The sequence below is a fragment of the Anolis sagrei genome, chromosome 3, assembly GCF_037176765.1.
Source record: "Anolis sagrei isolate rAnoSag1 chromosome 3, rAnoSag1.mat, whole genome shotgun sequence".
Classification (NCBI taxonomy): domain Eukaryota; kingdom Metazoa; phylum Chordata; class Lepidosauria; order Squamata; family Dactyloidae; genus Anolis; species Anolis sagrei.
Genome location: NC_090023.1, coordinates 71,373,949 through 71,393,765, shown reverse-complemented (window position 1 = coordinate 71,393,765; position 19,817 = coordinate 71,373,949). Strand labels below are relative to the sequence as shown.

Below are 19,817 nucleotides of genomic sequence, written 5' to 3'. Positions count from 1 at the left end.
AATCAATATCATCTGCAGGTTTTGCATGCTTGCAAATTAACTCCCTGGATCAGGTAGGAACAAGAATCTTCTATTTTATTCTAAATTATTATGATTTCCCTTTATTATTTTATTTTCTCCTATTGGAGAAATGGCTGCCATACCCCCACTCATTCTACTATACATACACTTATATATAACGAAACTATCAGTATAGAAATGGATTGCCTGCAAACATATGCAGTTATTTTGAGAGCCCTTATATTATGACTTGTAATGTTGTGGGGGACAGGGTACAAGTAAAAATGATAAATAAATAAGAAAAAAATGCAAATCTAAATGGTAAATTGTAAGAAGCAGGAAAAAAACCCTCTGGTTTTCTAAGATGTATTTAAACACAATGTTTAATATGAAATTTACATTCAAAACACACTACAGCCTTACACAGCAGCCATGATTTCAATTGCCAAATACAATTCTGACTCTTCTTTGACAATAATTTTAAGCAACATAAATATATCCCCAGTTTCTTCTTTTTTCATAAGGAGTATATTTTCTAAGATTGTATCTACTCAATCAGTAATTTTACAGCAATAGTATCCATTAAAAGCAATTATTAGTTTTTCACTCTTTATTTAATATTGCTAGTTAGCAAATAGTTATCAGTAGTAAACTGAAATGTTATCTCCAAACTAACTTGCTTTTAAGGTTTAGAAGTAAATATTATTTTTAGATTAAATTAATTGGTAGCTGTGCAACCATGGACAGAATGCGCTCAAAAACATTATAATTTTCCAGGGGATCATGATTCCAACTTCACAAGTACAATTCTCCTCCATAAAACACATTTTGTGAGACCAAATGTGACATAGTCAGTAGTTTAGTGGAATCTACCTTATGCAAAAATGATCCCTATTAGAAACCAGACAGCAGCTCTTTTGGTAAAGCAGTTGATTTAGTTAGGTGATAAAAATATCAGAAAATATAAATGTGATATTATGGATAGTTTCAAAGGCAATGGAAGAAATAGAAGAGAAAATGACCCCCCCCCCAAAGATGGATATAAAATTGAGTGGAAAAAGTTACTAAAATGATGCTAAGTTTCCCTTCTGTGGTGAAGATGGAATTCTATAGTTAACCGCATAGTGAAATACCTCATCTTAGCTGCACTTGACCAGTAGTGATAGAAGCAAAATAGAGCAAGAGAGAGTTCCTGTCAAAACTGGCATTGTAAATGACAAGTATCTGTTTCCCTGAGCATTAGCAACATTTGTTTGTACTTTGAAAATGTTTAGGGTTCCAAATGATTATGAATGCATAATATTGAGCAGCATTATTTGCTTTATAATAGATACGACCTCTTCACATCAGTGATCAAAATAGCGAAATAATTTACATTCAGAAGGGTTGGATTTCACATTCATAATGAAAAATACAGTTTAGTTTATAAACTTAATTCCATCAGTCTACAAAATTATTAACAAATGAATAATGATTAATTTTAGTCCTTTTAAAGACAGTAAACAATAAAGCCTGTAATGTGTGTTCCACATTTCACCAATATTGAAATGAATATGAAATACCTATTATTAACTCATAGGTAGGTAAAAATATGCAAGTAAGTCACCTATTTTAAGTGCTGAAATAAATCTAGCCAGTATATCTGAGACCTTCATACTGTACACCAGGTGTTTGTGATACCATTGGATACTTAGAAAAAGGGAGTGACAAGGATAATATAAAAACACTTGCATTAAACATCGGAACACACATTGGTTGCAAGAATATTGCACAACAACACTGGGCACAATCCAGACCAACCTAAGTCTGGGAAAAGCTCCACTGATTTCAATAGAAATTTAAGTAGCTGTCCTAGTTTCCCACTAGGTTCAAATTTGGCTGGATTGTGTTCGAATGTTAGTGAAAGGTGCTAGATCTATAGCAAGATCTCAATACTGGGACAGGTTGGAAAGAGAAGAAAGACATGCTAAAGAAATATTATTCTTTAGAAGAGTATACAAAAACAGTAAATATAATATACAACAAATATATAGAACAAGCTAGTATACAGATTCATTTTGTTACCATTTGAAGCTGTTCTAAACAATATTTTCCCTGGCTGTACTCATGCATTATAATGGTTGCTTTAAAAAGAAAGGGCTAGAATCAAATGCCTTTCCAAATTAAATCACAATATAAAGTGTTGTCTTAATTCTTATGCAACGCTTAGAATAACTATCATATCTGCACAGATGTTTCAGCACAGAATTGTAAACTATTTGCTTAGAAAATTATATACTTCTAATGCAGCATAGCAGTAAAGATATACACATATTTTGCATGATCTGTACTGTCCTTATGCACCATATTCTTTAAAAACCCTTATAGGCCTATGACAATTTAGTATCAATTGAGTAACCAGAAAAAGGCAATCAGGAATTTCAAATTAGTCTAATAAATATTCATATAAGAAATTTTCTTCTTAATTTTGGAAGAATATGTCTTCCAAAAGTACAGCAAAAATATATGGTTAAAGGCCATTCCTATACGGGAGTCCTATTTGGTTCAGTAAGATGAGTAAATATAAGCTTCCGGGCTACAACTGTTAAAGTTATGTCAGAAGTCATACAAATATTTCATGGGATATTGAATTGTTAGAATGAAAAGATTAATAGCATGCTAACTATGTAATGCTAATGCGAAGATGTTTAGAGAGAGAACTAAAATAGTTTTACAAGAATGTCTTCATCTACCAATATGTCAGTCTTGGCTATATATTTCTAGGGGGGAGGGTTGCTTTTGAATGTGTCCTTCAACTCTGAAATCCTCTTAAAGCCAATCTTGATCAGATAAGAAGCAAAACTGTTGCCTATGAGTAACTCAAGTATGCTTTGTTTTTCTTTCAAAGTAAAAAAAAAACCCTTCATTTTAAGAAATGCATAAATTATTCCAACTTGTTCCCACAAATATGAGAGCAACAAGTCAATAATCCACAGAACAGCTGTAGAACACATTGGAAGGGAAAACAATCACAAAATGAGATAAACTTTAAACTTTAAAACATTTCATTTTTGTATTTACAGCCTTTCAGTAAGCAATCGTATGATAACTACAACTTCATATAATGGAACTCTATTTAAAGTTTAATTTTCCATATTTTCTATAAAATCACGTTCCACACACTCTTCTAATAATCTCAAGGTCCTTGTGCCACTGCCAAAAGGATAGTCCATTCTGCGAGACTTTGAGTTATTTACGCTGTGTGGTTTATTGCTCTCTGTTTTAAAAGCACAGCTTAGTATCTTGAAGAATGGCATTAGCTGTGTGATATTTGATATGGAATGAAGATCCAAAAGAGGGAAGCTGTGGTGTTTTGTTTTTCTCTCATTGGTATTTTGTTCCTGTAAAACATGAAACATTCAGATTATTAATGCATATGTAGATTTTTTTTTCACTCTGTGATGTAGTTTGGGCACTATTATTTGAACACATCTATTTGTAGTTATTACAATTATTAACTCACTCTGCTGTACTCAATTCACATCAATTCAGTTCGCTGCTTGGTCAAATTTAATTCTCCTCCTCACTTCTTCCAATATTGGTGCAGTGACCTTTGGGAAATGGGGCTGTACGATTGCCACAGCAAGTTTACTAGATAAATGTCAAATGATGCTATTATTTCCATGGGATGCTGGTTTGCAAAATGATTTTTAGTTTCCAAATCAAGACCTCCCTGAACTATTGCAAGCTGGATAGCAAGTGTCCCAGAGGCAAGCAAAATTCAGCAAAGTCCTTTCAGAGCAAACATATGATTCACCCTGTCTATCAGCAGAGTCCAATTGGCAGCATTTGACCTTATCTACATACTGTTTAGTAAACTCACAGATTCAAGTTTTCATCCAAAATATGCAGAAACTTTAATCTTCACTATTGCAATATTTACAAAATGTACAAACAGGATTCACATGTCCACTTTCAGCTTGTCATTGCAAACCATCAGAGTAATCAAATAATCATATATAACATGGGTAGATAGTCACATGGAGTCAAACAGGAGAGAGATAGATTCTTTCATTCTTCTGATAGGTCATCCAGTAAGGAACAGTGGCGGATGCAACCTCTTTGCAATACACCTCATGTAGTTATGACTCAGCCATTATCACATCCCTTTAAGTATTGTTTCATGAAATTTCACAGCCATTACTCAGGTGCCATCAATCTTCCTCATGTTCATCAAACAGTATTTTCATATGACTAGAAATGCTGTACCATTTCTATCTAACAATTATGCCAACCTCTCACAACTGACACATTATTTGTAAAGACAGCCTACCAACAACGAAGGACTTCCCTGTACTTATCACATCAGAGATTGAAAGCATATCGCCTTCGAGATGTTTTTGGACTTCAGCTCAGTCCTAGCTAACACAGTAAATGGTGAAGGATACTTAGAAAGCTATTTCAGCTGCAGTCCATCATCATCTGGGGGAGTATACATTTATCATGCCTGTTCTACAAGAACATTCAACATTTCATAGCTCTGATGTTTCCAACTATAGCTTTAGCTGGCCATTCAAAACTATTTATGCAATGGTTTAACTGTGCAATGTAACACTTACCCCATATTTCAGCTTTAATAAATCCATAATTCTAACAGTATGTGGTTTGCATTCTTGGTGATTTTCCATTAGATCTGAGGACATGCTATATGCCTGTGCATCGACCTCTGGGACAAATGCCCACCTATACCTAATAAAGAAGAAGAGATAACTAGAGATTAGACATCTTGTAGAAAAGACCATACCTTCTGAGAATATTACAATCAACAAAGAAGTCTATCAACGTCCACCTCAACCCTATTCCCTTCAACATGTGGGCAGTTATTTGGCATCTGGACAAGAATCTGTGGAGCTAAATAATAATAATAACAACAATAATAACAACAACTACTACTTTATTTATATACCACCCTATTTCCCCTAGGGGACTAAGAGCAGTTTCCACATATGCAAAATAATACAATATGAAACATAAAAACATAGGCACAAACTATTAACACAACATATACATTAAAACCAAATTAAAGACCAGTTCCGCTCTCTTCTTTCATGCATGATAAGCTACCAGGGGCCAAGATTTCGATAAAGGGCCTGGACTATTGAACAGGCTGGGCCCTTCTCTCATTTCATCCAAATAGGCTTGCTTCCATATATCATCTGGTTTCTCAAACAGGGTTCTGCAAGAGATCACTAGAGTCTCTAAGACATGGTACTTTTTAAAAAGTCTTTTTCTTTAAGCCTTAGATATAATAACATTTATTTAGGGGTTTCCTACTACCTGAAAATTATTTCAAAGGTTCCTCCTGGGTAATGTTGAGAAAGACTGGCCTATGGAAATTGCATACACAACCCAAGCTGAGTCTTAATTTTCTGCTACTATACAATTTCAGAAGTAGCACTTCTGTTGGCATAATGCACTGAAACAATAATTTAATATTGGCTGACAGGAATGACATAGAGGTCCTCTCGTTTCTATTATTATTTGCAGGAAAGCCTTGTGAATAATCAAAGTAATAGTTATGCTGATTTGACATGGCTCCTTATGGCTCCTAAACATGAACCAAATTTTGTTTGTGGTAGCCAATGGTCTGCAGGAAGGCAGTAGGATGCTGTTGAGAGAAGGAGCTGTGTGAGGACAACAACAGGTTCCCTCCAACCATCCACTCTGAATAAATTGAGAGGACTGTAGATGTCATTTCCTAGCACTCTGGATCTACCTTGGAAACACTTTGTTTAGCATACTGCTTGGCCAAGAAGGTAGATTTCTGAAGGGTGGCATCATGAGATATAGCTATGACAATGGAGCTCTGTTGCTGCAGTTTTTGTCTAAAGATGCACTGTCTCATCTATGTTACAGAGAAATAATTATTTGGAAGATTTTACTTCCAAGGTATGATGAAATCCTTTCCAAGGAGCAAATTTCATCACCAAAAGCAGGTGCACTCCAAAAGAATCAAAACAACCTTTACATCATAAACAACAATGATAACAAAATCATGACAACAGAAGAAGCAGTAATACGTAAAGCATTAAAGGCAAAACTAAAATGAAATGAGACTCGCACAAATAGATCTGTGCAGCAGACAGAGAAAAGGTTTTCTCATTAGCACTTACACACTTATAACAGATGAAATAATCTATTTATTTATTTCTGACATTTAAATCCCGCCCTTCTCACCCCCGAAGGGGGACTCAGAGCAGCATACTGAGTAGCACAACAAGCCCTTTAAAATGTTCATACAAAAGTTTTGCAACAAAATGATGCACAAGGAACCTTCTTCAGATTACTTGCACATAGTTTCTCATCTCGAAACCCCCTAAGAATGAATTTAGCACACTTACATTTGAAATAACTGCATCTTGTCAGGTGGGAAAGAAAGTGCAGTGTCCAAGAATTTACAAGCTGATAAATACAAGTTCAGTTCATTCTGCTGTATGTCGCCAAGCAAGAGACTGCTGCCATCGGATGATACTTTCTGTTTGCTAATTTTGCTATTGTTTCTGTGAAATTCATGAAAAAAACAGAAATCAAGGACTAAAAAGCAAATCAAGTGATCTTAAATGTTCATTCCTGGCATGTATATATATATTAAAAATAAATATATATACATATATAAAAATAAAGTGAAATCCATATACTGCCTAAAAATGTTCAGGTAGACATATACCTGAAACAGGGAGAAAACAGCTAGGGGATGATTTTCTAAAAATTGAAAATGTAGCAATTTGATTAAGGCCTGGTGTACTAGCCATATCAGCTGCTTCATGAAGAGTTATTTTAAAACACTTTTACTACATTTTTCAGCCAAAAAGTTTTCTACGGCATCTTATAAACACCAAGAATGAAACATGCCAGATAATTGCCAGAAATATTATGCAAAACAGTCTACTACAGGGATTTTTATTGAGGTAGTTCAGGATGGTTGCTTGTTTTGGTTTTCATGTCAAATATAACTTTATATTAATTCTTACTTTGCTGGTTCTTCTTCCTCAGCTAACTCTTCTTCTAGTTGTATAAATGTTTGAATCTAAATATTGGAAGGAACAAGGCATCAGTACACATGGTTAAATTAACTCTACTTAAGTTGAGCTGCAAATGCACATTTGGGGTTTTGAAAACGCATCCTGGGCACCTTCACAAAATGGCTCCCAAAAAGGCATGCCAATTTTTAAATTGATTTTATAATGTTGAATTTTATATAACAAGCATGTGATATATAGAAGCATGTACTAAATGCTATATATTGTAAACATATACTGTAGAACTAGTATTATAGAAATGATTATTTTAAAGGAGGATGCTTTTCCCTCAGAAAGGAAAACAGAAGATAACTAAATGTAGAGTGAAGCCTCCTCTATTCAATAATAGGAAGCATTGGGAGCTTTCACCTTTTGTGGGCCATATCTAGTTAGGGTTCTCCATGCCTTCATTGCAAAAAGAAAGCAGAATTTAGTCTGGAGCATGTCCTGTCTCCAAAAAACGCTTTCCCTCCTTCAATACATTCAAAAGACTTTAAAATTAATAATGGGGATGGACAACAGCTTTTTGCCGATACATGCTAAGAGAGCTTCAGATATTGTTATGGATACTTAAAAGTTTAAAAGTTAGCATCACTTCAAAGAAGGTCATTTCGCCTACTGCTGGTCCTCTTTTTAATTTACATACCAATTCTGTCACCATGATTGGCCATAATGAAGTTAGATGTTGAGGAGAAATTCTTAGCAACAGAACCCTGAAAAATAGGAACATTTGTGCAGCTACTATGGAAGTTTGTCCAACACGCAGGTTGTCCGTCAATCGCTCTAGAATAAAATTGAACCAAAAAGAAAAGTTAAGGAAAAAGAAAAACAGGAAAAAGAGGAATTTATACCCTTGACAATTTAGGATACAGATCTGAATTAGTATCATTTTGCTATACCCAAACACACAGTTCAAAGATCAGATTAATATGAGGAAAACGTAACAAAATACTATGGCTTCCAGTAAATGGGGCAATTATGCAGAGTTAAATGCTATCCACAGATACAGTGTTCACAAAGACCATCCTCCTACTAGCAAATTATGCTGCCGGTTGCTCTCCAAATCAGAATCACAAATCAATTTCAAAATGCATAAACTATAGCTCACTAAATGCTTTTGCATGGAAGTCCAAGGCTTTTTCATGTAATTTCCAACTATAGTTTGGCATTGCTTGTTAACTGAATCTATGTTAACTGAAACTATGTATAAATATTCTGACCAACTGTTAAAAAAGATTGCCTATGCACATCTCTGGACTCCAGGTTTCCAAGTTAAACTCCAGGTTTTGTTTGCATTCATCTCTGAATGATCAAAAAAGTTTCATTTTGAGTAATTTTAGAACTGGACATTTGTAAGTGCTGCAAAATAGTATCTCACCTTGTATTAAGGGTAGGTAAAGATGATATTGATCAATTTCTCCACTGAAAATGGCAAAAGCCTGACGCTTTAATAACATTGCTTTTTGTTCAAAACTTGGAAAAAGTTTTAAGGAGCTGCTCTGCATATCTAGAATCAAGATCATAACTAGTATTAACATTAAGCTGCAACTTTTAAGGAAGCATTAATAGATTGTTTGGACTGATTAGCAGTTCAAAGGAACTAAGTAATGAAATCATTACATAGCAAGATGTAAATAAGAAACAGTTTCAATTTCTTGGGTTCATGTTGATTTAATCCTATAGTAATGCAAAATATAAAATATGAGAGAAGACTTACTCATCAAATCTTTAAACATAGTTTTCTCATGTGTAAGAAGATGATCAATAATGGCTCGCCAGCTGAAGGAATATGATTAACAGGTAAAGATTAATGTAATTTAGATTCAAATTGTGCCTGAATGGTAAGTCAACATTTATATAAAATCTTACTTATTCTATGAATCTACTTTGATTGAGATTAACAGTTGTATTCCTGCACAAATCTCAAATTTCTTTAAAATCAAGTATTGGAAAGAAAATGTCAGTGATGAAAGACTACAGCCAGTCCTCCACATTTACTGAGGTTAGATGCACAGGATTCTTATGAAAGTGAAAACCCATGAATAAATACATTGCTGGGTTATTTACCTGAGAGAACACCTCTAAGTCTTCCAGCATCACTCTATAGTGAACTTCTGCTGAAAGCTGACCACAGGATTGTATTGGAGGACCTAGAGATTCCTACAATGGTGTTTTCTCTAGAAATCTTGAGGCCATCCAGGATGACTGGAGGAAGATGTCTAGAGTCATACTGGAGGACCTAGAGATTCCTAGAGGGAACATTTAAAGTCAAATTGATGAATAATCAAATCTGCAAAGGTGAAAACCGCAAATGTGGAGGGATCACTGTGTTCTTATAATGAAGCCTAATGTTGTCTAAATGAACTTACTACACATTAAAAGTGCTACTACAAGTTAAATTTTATCACTATGATGCAGTGGTGATTGCACTAATTCAGAAGCAGCCACCAGACTGCCTTAGCCATATATCTTACTGAATGCAGGAAGTGTCCATCTGGAAAAAAGCTGGGTCCATAAACAGCTCCAGAACATCTTTCTTCCATGCCCGTTTGGTATAGGCATAGCCACTTAGGGAACTGAGCAACTGAGTGCTAGCACGGAAGCTTGGAAGGTTGTAGGCACTGTAAACACATATACAAAATATACAGATCATATATTTTTCTAATATGTATGGCTCATACTCCATAAATTCCTTATATCAATGTTTTACTTATGATAAATTCCATTTTGCTTTACTGATTAGCAAGACATAGAGACCTCTACCTCTGAGGATGCTTGCCATAGATGCAGGCGAAACGTCAGGAGAAATGCCTCTAGAACATGGCTCTATAGCCCGAAAAAATCCACAAGAACCGAGAAGACATAGAGAAGTTGATAGGAAAATCAGTACATTTTCTTTCCTAAAATAGAGCTAGTTACATCAGCAAGGAAAACATTTGTGAAATATAGACAACATCTAATGCTATTCTTTGGCACCTAAAAACAGAATAGTTGTGTTCCTAGGTTATATTGCTGGAGTTAGAAAAAAAAGTATCAGCAAAATAAAGTTTTGAGGAAGTTGGAAAGGAAAGAAGACAGAAGGGAGGGTGGAAATTGGAGTTGAAAAGAAAGTTCAATCTGCCAGTCTGCTACTCAGAATAGCAGCACAGCCAGAGCCTTGATACTCAACTGAAAAGATGAAAGTGGGAGAAAGGTTCAGAGGAGGAGTTTATGACCCGAAGAGAGAAAGATAAAACCTTGAAGGGAAAATTGAGCTCAACAGGAAGTGGGGGGGGGGGGGGAATGTAAGCTACTGAGAAGGAATGCAAGCTTCTAAACCCTTAGTGCCTGCTACTAAGAGAGAACAAAAGGACTGAACTTTGTGTATGCTCAAAACGTTGTGACTATAAAAAGGGCCCAGTTGCATCTCAGCCTTGTGACACAAATTTTCCTTTGCTGGTCATTCTCAGGTTTGTTCTGATTAGAAATAAAGCTATAGTTTGGACCCCCTCTCTATAGTATCTAAATGGAAGGAAGAGATACCCAGGACTCACAAAGCCTCAACAGTATTAGGAATTAAACATGTTCTTGAGTCTGGTCATAATGCATTTGACAGGAAACTACTAATTTTGTGCTATGCTAATAATATAATATATTATATATACATATAATATTGATAATATTATAATATCAAACAATATAATGCTAATAATAATACAAGATAATATAGAATAATATTGCAATATTGTAATACTAATATATTAAATATAATTACTACTGATAATATATAATAATATATAATGATATACTGTTTAATGATTGTATATTTGTATGTTTTAAGTTGTAATTTTTTGATTGTGAGCCACTTTGAGTCTCCGCATGGAGAGATAAAGTGGGATATAAATATAAATAAAGAAATAGTTTCCATAGTTCCATCTGAACTGATATATTGTTGTTTCAAAAAATCCAAAATTTAATCTTAAAATTATTCACATTGCATTGTTTGTCGGAATTGCATTAAATCTATAGACAATTCACTTCTAAGAATCAAAAACATCCTAAAGAGCTAGAGAACAATAATGTTGAGAATAATGCTAATAGCATACATTATTAGGTCCACCGGGGGAGGGGGACAACAGCCTTGCGAACACTACTTTACCCATAATGTCTGGGAATCGCCAGAAGGCTAAACGGAGGGCTGCACAAACACAACAAGGACCAAGTACCAAAAGCACAATAATCCCAATTAAACAGCTCAAGGGAAGATCCCAGGGGCTCACATGTCTTTACACTAATGCACAGAGCATGGGAAATAAACAAGACGAACTCCAACTTCTAGCACTACACCACAAATATGATATCATAGCCATCACTGAAACCTGGTGGGATGACTCCTATCGCTGGAATGTAGATATCGAGGGGAAACCGAACAAAGGGGAGAGGAGGCGGAGTAGCCTTATATGTCAAAAACTCTTATGCTGCAGAAGAAATTCAAGACAGCAATCTGGGAAACCAGCTTGAAATCATCTGGATAAGAATCAAGGGAACTGGGACTCAAAAAGATGTCGTTGTAGGCGTCTACTACAGACCCCCAAGCCAGGAGGAAGATCTTGATGAAGTCTTCTGCCAACAGTTGACCAAGCAGGCACAGAAAAGAGATGTAGTAGTCATGGGCGATTTCAACTATCCCGATATTTGCTGGAAAACAAACTCGGCCAAGAGTACAAGGTCCAACAAATTCCTCGCTTGCCTTGCAGACAATTTCATGGTCCAGAAGGTAGAAGAGGCAACAAGGGGATTGGCTACTCTTGATCTCATCCTAACAAATGCGGAGGACCTGATCGATGCGGTCGAAGTGGTAGGATCCTTAGGGGCAAGTGACCATGTGCTCCTGCAATTTGAGGTACAAAGGAAGGCCGAAACTAAGACAAGTCAAACCCGCATTTTGGACTTTAGGAGAGCTGATTTCCAAAAAATGAAGGAAACGCTGAGCAGCATTCCGTGGACACAGATACTAAAAGACAAGGGAGCTACGGATGGATGGGAATTTCTCAAGAGTGAAATACTCAAGGCGCAATTGCAAACCGTGCCAACAAAGAGAAAAAATAGGACAAGTGCAAAGAAGCCAGAATGGATATTCAAAGAACTTCTAACTGTGCTAAGACACAAAAGAGACATGCACAAGAAGTGGAAAAAGGGAGAAATCACCAAAGAAGAATTCAAACAAATAGCCAACACCTGTAGGGAAAAGGTCCGCAAAGCTAAAGCAAAAAACGAGCTCAGACTTGCCAGGGACATTAAAAACAATAAAAAGGGCTTCTATTCTTATGTCAGTAGAAAAAGGAAAAACAAGGAGGCGATAGGACCTCTTCGAGGAGAAGATGGGGCAATGCTGACAGGGGACAGGGAAAAGGCAGAACTACTTAATGCCTTCTTTGCCTCGGTCTTCTCACAAAAAGAGAGTCTTCAACCTCAGCAAGATGGAGTGGATGAGGGATTGGAGGACATCCAACCCCAAATTGGGAAAGAAGTCATCCAGGAATACCTGGCCGCTCTTAATGAGTTCAAGTCCCCAGGGCCAGATCAACTACACCCAAGAGTACTGAAGGAACTAGCGGAAGTCATTTCGGAACCATTGGCAACCATCTTTGAGAGTTCTTGGAGAACGGGAGAAGTTCCAGCAGATTGGAGGAGGGCCAATGTGGTCCCAATCTTCAAGAAGGGAAAAAAGGACGACCCAAACAACTACCGTCCGGTCAGCCTCACGTCGATACCGGGCAAGATTCTGGAAAAGATTGTTAAGGAAGCGGTCTGCAAACACTTAGAAACAAATGCAGTCATCGCTAATAGTCAACATGGATTTATCAAAAACAAGTCATGCCAGACTAATCTGATCTCTTTCTTCGATAGAGCTACAAGCTGGGTAGATGCGGGGAATGCCGTGGATGTAGCGTACCTGGATTTCAGTAAGGCCTTCGACAAGGTCCCCCATGACCTTCTGGCAAGGAAACTAGTCCAATGTGGGCTAGGCAAAACTACGGTGAGGTGGATCTGGAATTGGTTAAGTGGACGAACACAGAGAGTGCTCACTAATGCTTCCTCTTCATCTTGGAAAGAAGTGACAAGTGGAGTACCGCAGGGTTCCGTCCTGGGCCCGGTCCTGTTCAACATCTTTATTAATGACTTAGATGAAGGGCTAGAAGGCATGATCATCAAGTTTGCAGATGACACCAAATTGGGAGGGATAGCCAATAGTCCAGAGGACAGGAGCAGAATTCAAAACGATCTTGACAGATTAGAGAGATGGGCCAAAACTAACAAAATGAAGTTCAACAGTGACAAATGCAAGATACTCCACTTTGGCAGAAAAAATGAAATGCAAAGATACAGAATGGGGGACGCCTGGCTCGAGAGCAGTACGTGTGAAAAAGATCTTGGAGTCCTCGTGGACAACAAGTTAAACATGAGCCAACAATGTGATGTGGCAGCAAAAAAAGCCAATGGGATTTTGGCCTGCATCAATAGGAGCATAGTGTCTAGATCTAAGGAAGTAATGCTACCCCTCTATTCTGCTTTGGTTAGACCACATCTGGAATACTGTGTCCAATTCTGGGCACCACAATTCAAGAGAGATATTGACAAGCTGGAATGTGTCCAGAGGAGGGCGACTAAAATGATCAAGGGTCTGGAGAACAAGCCCTATGAGGAGCGGCTTAGGGAACTGGGCATGTTTAGCCTGAAGAAGAGAAGGCTGAGAGGAGATATGATAGCCATGTATAAATATGTGAGAGGAAGCCACAGGGAGGAGGGAGCAAGCTTGTTTTCTGCTTCCTTGGAGACTAGGACGCGGAACAATGGCTTCAAACTACAAGAGAGGAGATTCCATCTGAACATTAGGAAGAACTTCCTGACTGTGAGAGCCGTTCAGCAGTGGAACTCTCTGCCCCGGAGTGTGGTGGAGGCTCCTTCTTTGGAAGCTTTTAAGCAGAGGCTGGATGGCCATTTGTCAGGGGTGATTTGAATGCAATATTCCTGCTTCTTGGCAGGGGGTTGGACTGGGTGGCCCATGAGGTCTCTTCCAACTCTTTGATTCTATGATTCTATGATTCTATGATTATTGTTGTTGTTCATATTATTATTATGTTTATTTAAATCCTGGTTTTTCTCTCTGTACATAGACTCAAAGCAGTTCACAATTAAAAGCATTACAATACAACTTAAAATATGGAAATATACAAATATTAAAACAGTATTAAACATCATTAATATTAATCTATAAAATATTATTAATATTAATCTATAAACGCATATATAATCACAGCAGCCCCTGACATGATCTTTAAAACCTTCATTTTTAAATGCCTGTTTGAATAAAAAGATTTTAGCCTGCCACCGGAAGGACAGCAGGGTGGGGGGGTCATTCTGGCTTTCCTGGGCAGAGAGTTCCAGAGTCGAGGGGCAGCTATCAAGAAGGCCCACTCTCCTGTTCTCACCAACCGAGCTTAAGATGGAGGTGGGACCAAGAAAAGAGCCTCTCCTAAAGAACTCAGGGCCTTGGCAAGTTCGTACAAGGGAATGCGGTCAGCCAAATAGCCTGGACTTCAATCATCTAGGGCAGTGGTTCTCAAGCTGGGGTCCCCAGATGTATTTGGCCTACAACTCCCAGAAATCCCAGCCAGTTTACCAGCTGTTAGGATTTCTGGGAGTTGAAGGCCAAAAACATCTGGGGACCCCAGCTTGAGAACCACTGGTCTAGGGCATTAAGGGTCATAACCAGCACTTTTAATTGTGCCTAGAAACAGACTGGCAGCCAGTGGAGTCATTGCAACAGGGGGGTTGTCCGCTCCCTATAGCCAGCCCCAGTTTAAAAGCCTGACTGCTGCTTTCTGGACCAGCTGAAATTTCCGAGCACTCTTCAGAGGCAGCCTCATATAGAGTGCATAACAGTAATGGGATATAACTAAGTGTGGACCACTGTGGCCAGATCTGGCTTCTCAAGGAATAGGCACAGCTGGTGTACAAGTTTTAATTATGTAAAGACCCCCCTGGCCACCTCCGACACCTGGGCCTCCAGGTTCAATGCTGTGTCTGGGAGGACACCCAAACTGTGAACCGGTATCTTCAGGGGGAGTGTGATCCCATCCCGCGGTATATGATTCACAGAAAGAGCTATTTACATACCTGTGATTGCGTAAGTAAGGAAACACATAATACAGCAAACGTGAGATTAAAGGCACTGCTTTCTCTTTTTCATCACTTCGATAAACCATATCCAGGAGAGAAGCAAGAACCTAAAGAAAAAAGCATTCCACATTAAAAAGGTACAGTTCTTTCACTATTAGTATGTATGTATATGCATACCAGCTACTGAACTACTATTTTTTGAAAGACACAGGAGATGACCACTCACCTCTGCAAGGAGAGAGAGGGCTTGAACGCTGTAGACTGATGGGGCAGAGGCAGAAACCATTGAAGAAGGTATTGCTGAAGTATCTGTGGAAAATACAGTTTTCGCTTTTAGGGCAATGCTGATTTTTTTTTTACTGCAACAGGATTAGTTATTTAGGGGAAAGCAATTGGATAGAACGTAGGCTGGATCACACTGCAGACAATGGAATAAACTGGGCAAAATCAAAGAAACTGCTGTGAGGTAAAAGGTGAAATGTCACCTACATTTCATATGCTTCAGCAATCCCCTCCCAAAGCTGCCTTTCTTTGAAAAGAAGTGGCATTTCCAAAGCAAGTTTTCAACCCTATCTCCATGCCATTACTTTTATTTATGAGTTGCACTAAGTAAAACATTATTTTCTTGAGTCTTTTAAAATGCAAATCTATGCAGAATAAGTTCAACAGGGCTCATTTCTAGGTGCATTGGAAAGGACTGCAACTATAGTGGATTTTCAAAAATCTACCCTATGTTTCTTTGCACATGGCTCACACATTTTGACTAAAGAATTGCTTTTGTTGATAGTATACCTATTTTGCCTTTAAAAAGAAAAGCAAGAAGAATGATTAGTGCAGAAAGATGCTTTGCATATATGTTAACTCCTTTATCCTCAAAAATGGGGGGTGGTAGATGGGTACATTTTTAGTCTTAAACTCTGCATTATAATTGTCTGCTCACTTTCTCCATTTTAAGGCCAGAAAATGTATGCAGACATAGGATTAACAATCATTAAATTGCAAAGGTAAAAGCGGTGTCACTGTAGCTGGTGTTAACCAGTATGGTAACTCACGGTATCATCCCCATGGATCTCCTCCCGTATCAATATCAAAAATAGCAGAAAATTTGACAAAATCAGGGACTATAAAAAACCAGCAAAGAAAGCACGTCCTTCTAGCATTTGCAGAATGAACCACATGATTTGAAAGTTCAAAACATACATTACGATAGAGTTTGAACTTTGATGTTAGCTGGGCTTATAAAAAAGTATGGCTATGTATAACTACAGGGATATTTTTTATTGCAAAAATTCTACTGGAACACTGCACACACATTTTGATGCCACTGAAAGACAACTACTTTCTTATTCAGGCAAGACTCTGGAAACTGACTTCAGTAGCAGCAGAAGGAGGAGGTCTTAACTGGATTGTTTTATTTGGTGTGGTTTTTTTTAGGTGTTGTTACTTTGTTGTAAATCACCTTGAGTTCACTTCAGGAGATAAAGGTGGAATATAAATAAAACAAACCCACTAATACTTTCTCCTTGATGGTTGCTGTTTCTCTTACCACACAAATCATCTTCAACATTGAATTCCTCTAAAGTGACCTGAGGCTGGGCTTTCACCTCCAGGTTCCTGCTCAGCCAACTAGTTTGTTCTAAGGAGGAACCAGCAACATTTCCCACAGCTTCCAATATTTTCTGTGTTACCTCCTAAAAGGGCAAAGAAGGCAAGACAGGAAAGCATTTGTTACATACAGAAAAGATATAGGAATTTTTGGTTTATGAAAATTGTATTATTTTATTGTAATAAATGTAAAATGGAAATACAACAATCACATTATTTAATTCATGAAACTATGTTCACATGATGCTAAGCAATACAGAATCTCTCAAAATATGCTGTCATGGCAAACTCAAATCAATAAACTGTTGCTGGTGATAAGTATGGTGGGTGTTAGACAGTGAAGTTATTTTGATAAAAGCAGAAGTCTTCACTCCTAAGTGGAGCTTAATAGTACAGCTAAAACAAATAGGATTTTCCCAACCTTTCAGAGTACCTAGTTATGGTATTTTCTGATTATCTATAAAATCATGACACAGTTTTTACATTTTAATACTAGCAATCTTGATTATCCCATTAGGTGACAGGTTACAGCTGTGTTCTGCTGATTTCAAAACATAGAACAACCAAGTTGGAAGATATCTTAGATGTAATTTAGTCTGATCCTATGCACAATGCAGGACCGACCATGAAGATGGCATTTCCTCTGAAAAAGTTTAAACCAATTCAAAAATTTGGGATACTTTCATATGAACATCTCCTATTATTTTAATCATGCATTTCTTATCACCAATATCATGTAGCTACTCCAGTTAACTTTTCTTAATTAATGGGACTTTCCCTCCCTGGTGCAGTTGGGGGAGGGAGAGCAATTTGCCTCCTCCCCAGATAAAAGAATAGATGGTTTCTTTGGAACCATCTGGAAAAGGGGGCAGGGCTGGCCTTATTGTGGGCCAGCCCTATTCCCTCATTCTGCTTCAGAGTGTGGACAGGAGAAGACGTCCAGGTCTGTTGGGGGTCACTATCTTGATGATTTCCTCTTCATAAGAAGACCGGGGACGGGTGAATGAAAATTCCATTAACTGGCATTTCACCAACTTAGTGGTCAATTAGGAGTTCCGTTGGCAGAAGAAAAAACAGAGGGCCCAGACATGGCCCTGACTTTCCTTGGGGTAGAATTAGATACCAGTAACCAGTATTCCAGGTTGCCCCCTGAAAAGGTGGCAAACTTGATGTATAGGCTTGAACAATTTTTGCACTGCAATAAGGCCACTCTGAAAGAATTCCAAGAGTTAATTGGCCATTTAAATTTTGCGTGCAAGGTGGTGGCACCCGGGAGAGCATTTTTGCGCGGATGTGTGACGCCATTTCTGGCGTGGCATTGCCTCACCACCACATATGGGCGACACATACCATAAAAGCTGACCTATCAATTTGGCTTGCCTTCCTACCTAATTTTAATGGGGTTTTGTTCTGGCGACAGGAATTGGCTCTAAAAGATGCTTTGAAAGTAGCTTCAGATGCTTCAGGTTCAGTGGGATTTGGAGTCTATTTTGAGAGCCATTGGTGTGCAGAAATTTGGCCACAGTCCTGGCACGCTTTGGGGATCATGTCTGATCTAATCTTTTTGGATTTTTTTCCCCATCCTAGTAGCAGTCACGCTATGGGCTGAGAGTTTCACAAACTCTAGAGTTCACTTTTGGTACGACAACTTAGCTACAGTACAGGTCATCAACACTTTAACATCCAAATTCACTCGAGTGATGAGTGCCTTAAGGCACTTCACACTCCATTGTTTAAAATTGAATATCCTGATTCATGCCTTCCACATTGCTGGACTTGATAATTCACTTGCCGACACCCAGGCTTGTATGCAGATGGAGCGCTTCTGGCAACTGGAACCCAATGCAGACGTTCAGATGGAATGCATGCCAGACCATCTTTGGCAGGTTGGCATGATTCTGTTAGTGTACCGCCCACCTCGCTGCACTACAGTCTCCTTGCCTGAGCTAGCGGGGGTGGTCTCAGGCCTGGCATTGGAATCCCAGCGGCTCCTTGTGCTGGGGGACTTCAATGTCCATGCCGAGGCGGCCCTTTCAGGAGCGGCTCAGGACTTCATGTCTGCCATGGCAACCATGGGGCTGTCCCAGCAAGTATCTGGCCCCACTCATAGTGCAGGACATACATTGGACTTGGTTTTCTGCCAGGGATGGGAGGAAGGTGGTGGGGTCGAGGAGCTGACCATCTCTCCGTTGCCATGGACCGACCACTTCCTGGTCAGATTTAGGCTCACTGCGCCCCCTAACCTCTGCAGAGGTGGAGGACCCATTAAGTTGGTCCGCCCCAGGAGGCTTATGGATCCGGATGGATTCCTGATGGCTCTTGGGGAGTTTCCCGCCGCCTCGGTAGGTGATCCTGTCGAGGCCCTGGTCACTCTCTGGAATGGGGAGATGACTAGGGCAATTGACACGATCGCTCCGGAACGTCCCCTCTCAAGTAGCCGAGCTAAACCAGCTCCCTGGTTCACCGAGGAGCTGGCAGTGATGAAGCGAAGGAAGAGGGAACTAGAGAGTGTGTGGCGTTCGGATCCGAGCAAGCCAAATCGAACACGGTTTGTGTCCTTTTTAAGGGCATATGCCGCGGCAATAAAAGCCGCAAAGAAGGCCTTCTTTGCGGCCACTATTGCGTCTGCAAAGAACCGTCCGGCTGAGCTCTTCCGAATTGTCAGAGGCCTTTTAAATCCCACCACTCAAGGTGGGAACCCTGACGATTCGACTTCTCGCTGTGAAGCTTTTGCTCAGTTCTTTGCAGACAAAGTCGCTTTGATCCGTTCTGGTCTGGATACCATGTTAATGGCAGTCTCTGAGGACGTAACACGAGCACCTGCTTGTCCAGTTTTGATGGATTCATTTCAATTGGTGAAACCCGAGGATGTGGACAAGATACTTGGAGGAATGAGGCCAACCACATGCATCCTGGACCCCTGCCCATCCTGGTTTCTAAAGGAGGCCAGAGGGGGATTGGCTGAGTGGGTTGAGGTGGTGGTTAATGCTT

The 19,817-nt window shown here is 38.8% G+C and overlaps 1 protein-coding gene across 5 annotated transcripts in view; it reads right to left on the bottom strand.

Annotated features, from left to right (window-relative positions):
• Window positions 1–365: 365 nt before the first annotated feature.
• The window catches only part of DOP1B (DOP1 leucine zipper like protein B), an 80,313-nt gene continuing 60,861 nt past the window's right edge, over window positions 366–19,817 (bottom strand). For all 5 annotated transcript variants that reach the window (XM_060770354.2, XM_060770357.2, XM_060770356.2 and 2 more), the window contains exons 27-37: window positions 16,768–16,912; window positions 15,448–15,530; window positions 15,219–15,328; window positions 9,533–9,679; window positions 8,776–8,837; window positions 8,437–8,565; window positions 7,705–7,841; window positions 7,011–7,066; window positions 6,381–6,539; window positions 4,599–4,728; window positions 366–3,380 (exon numbers count right to left, since the gene is read on the bottom strand). In XM_060770354.2, coding sequence (XP_060626337.2) covers window positions 3,123–3,380; window positions 4,599–4,728; window positions 6,381–6,539; window positions 7,011–7,066; window positions 7,705–7,841; window positions 8,437–8,565; window positions 8,776–8,837; window positions 9,533–9,679; window positions 15,219–15,328; window positions 15,448–15,530; window positions 16,768–16,912 — 1,416 coding nt within the window. In that variant the 3' untranslated portion in view covers window positions 366–3,122. The remainder of the gene's footprint in view (window positions 3,381–4,598; window positions 4,729–6,380; window positions 6,540–7,010; window positions 7,067–7,704; window positions 7,842–8,436; window positions 8,566–8,775; window positions 8,838–9,532; window positions 9,680–15,218; window positions 15,329–15,447; window positions 15,531–16,767; window positions 16,913–19,817) is intronic.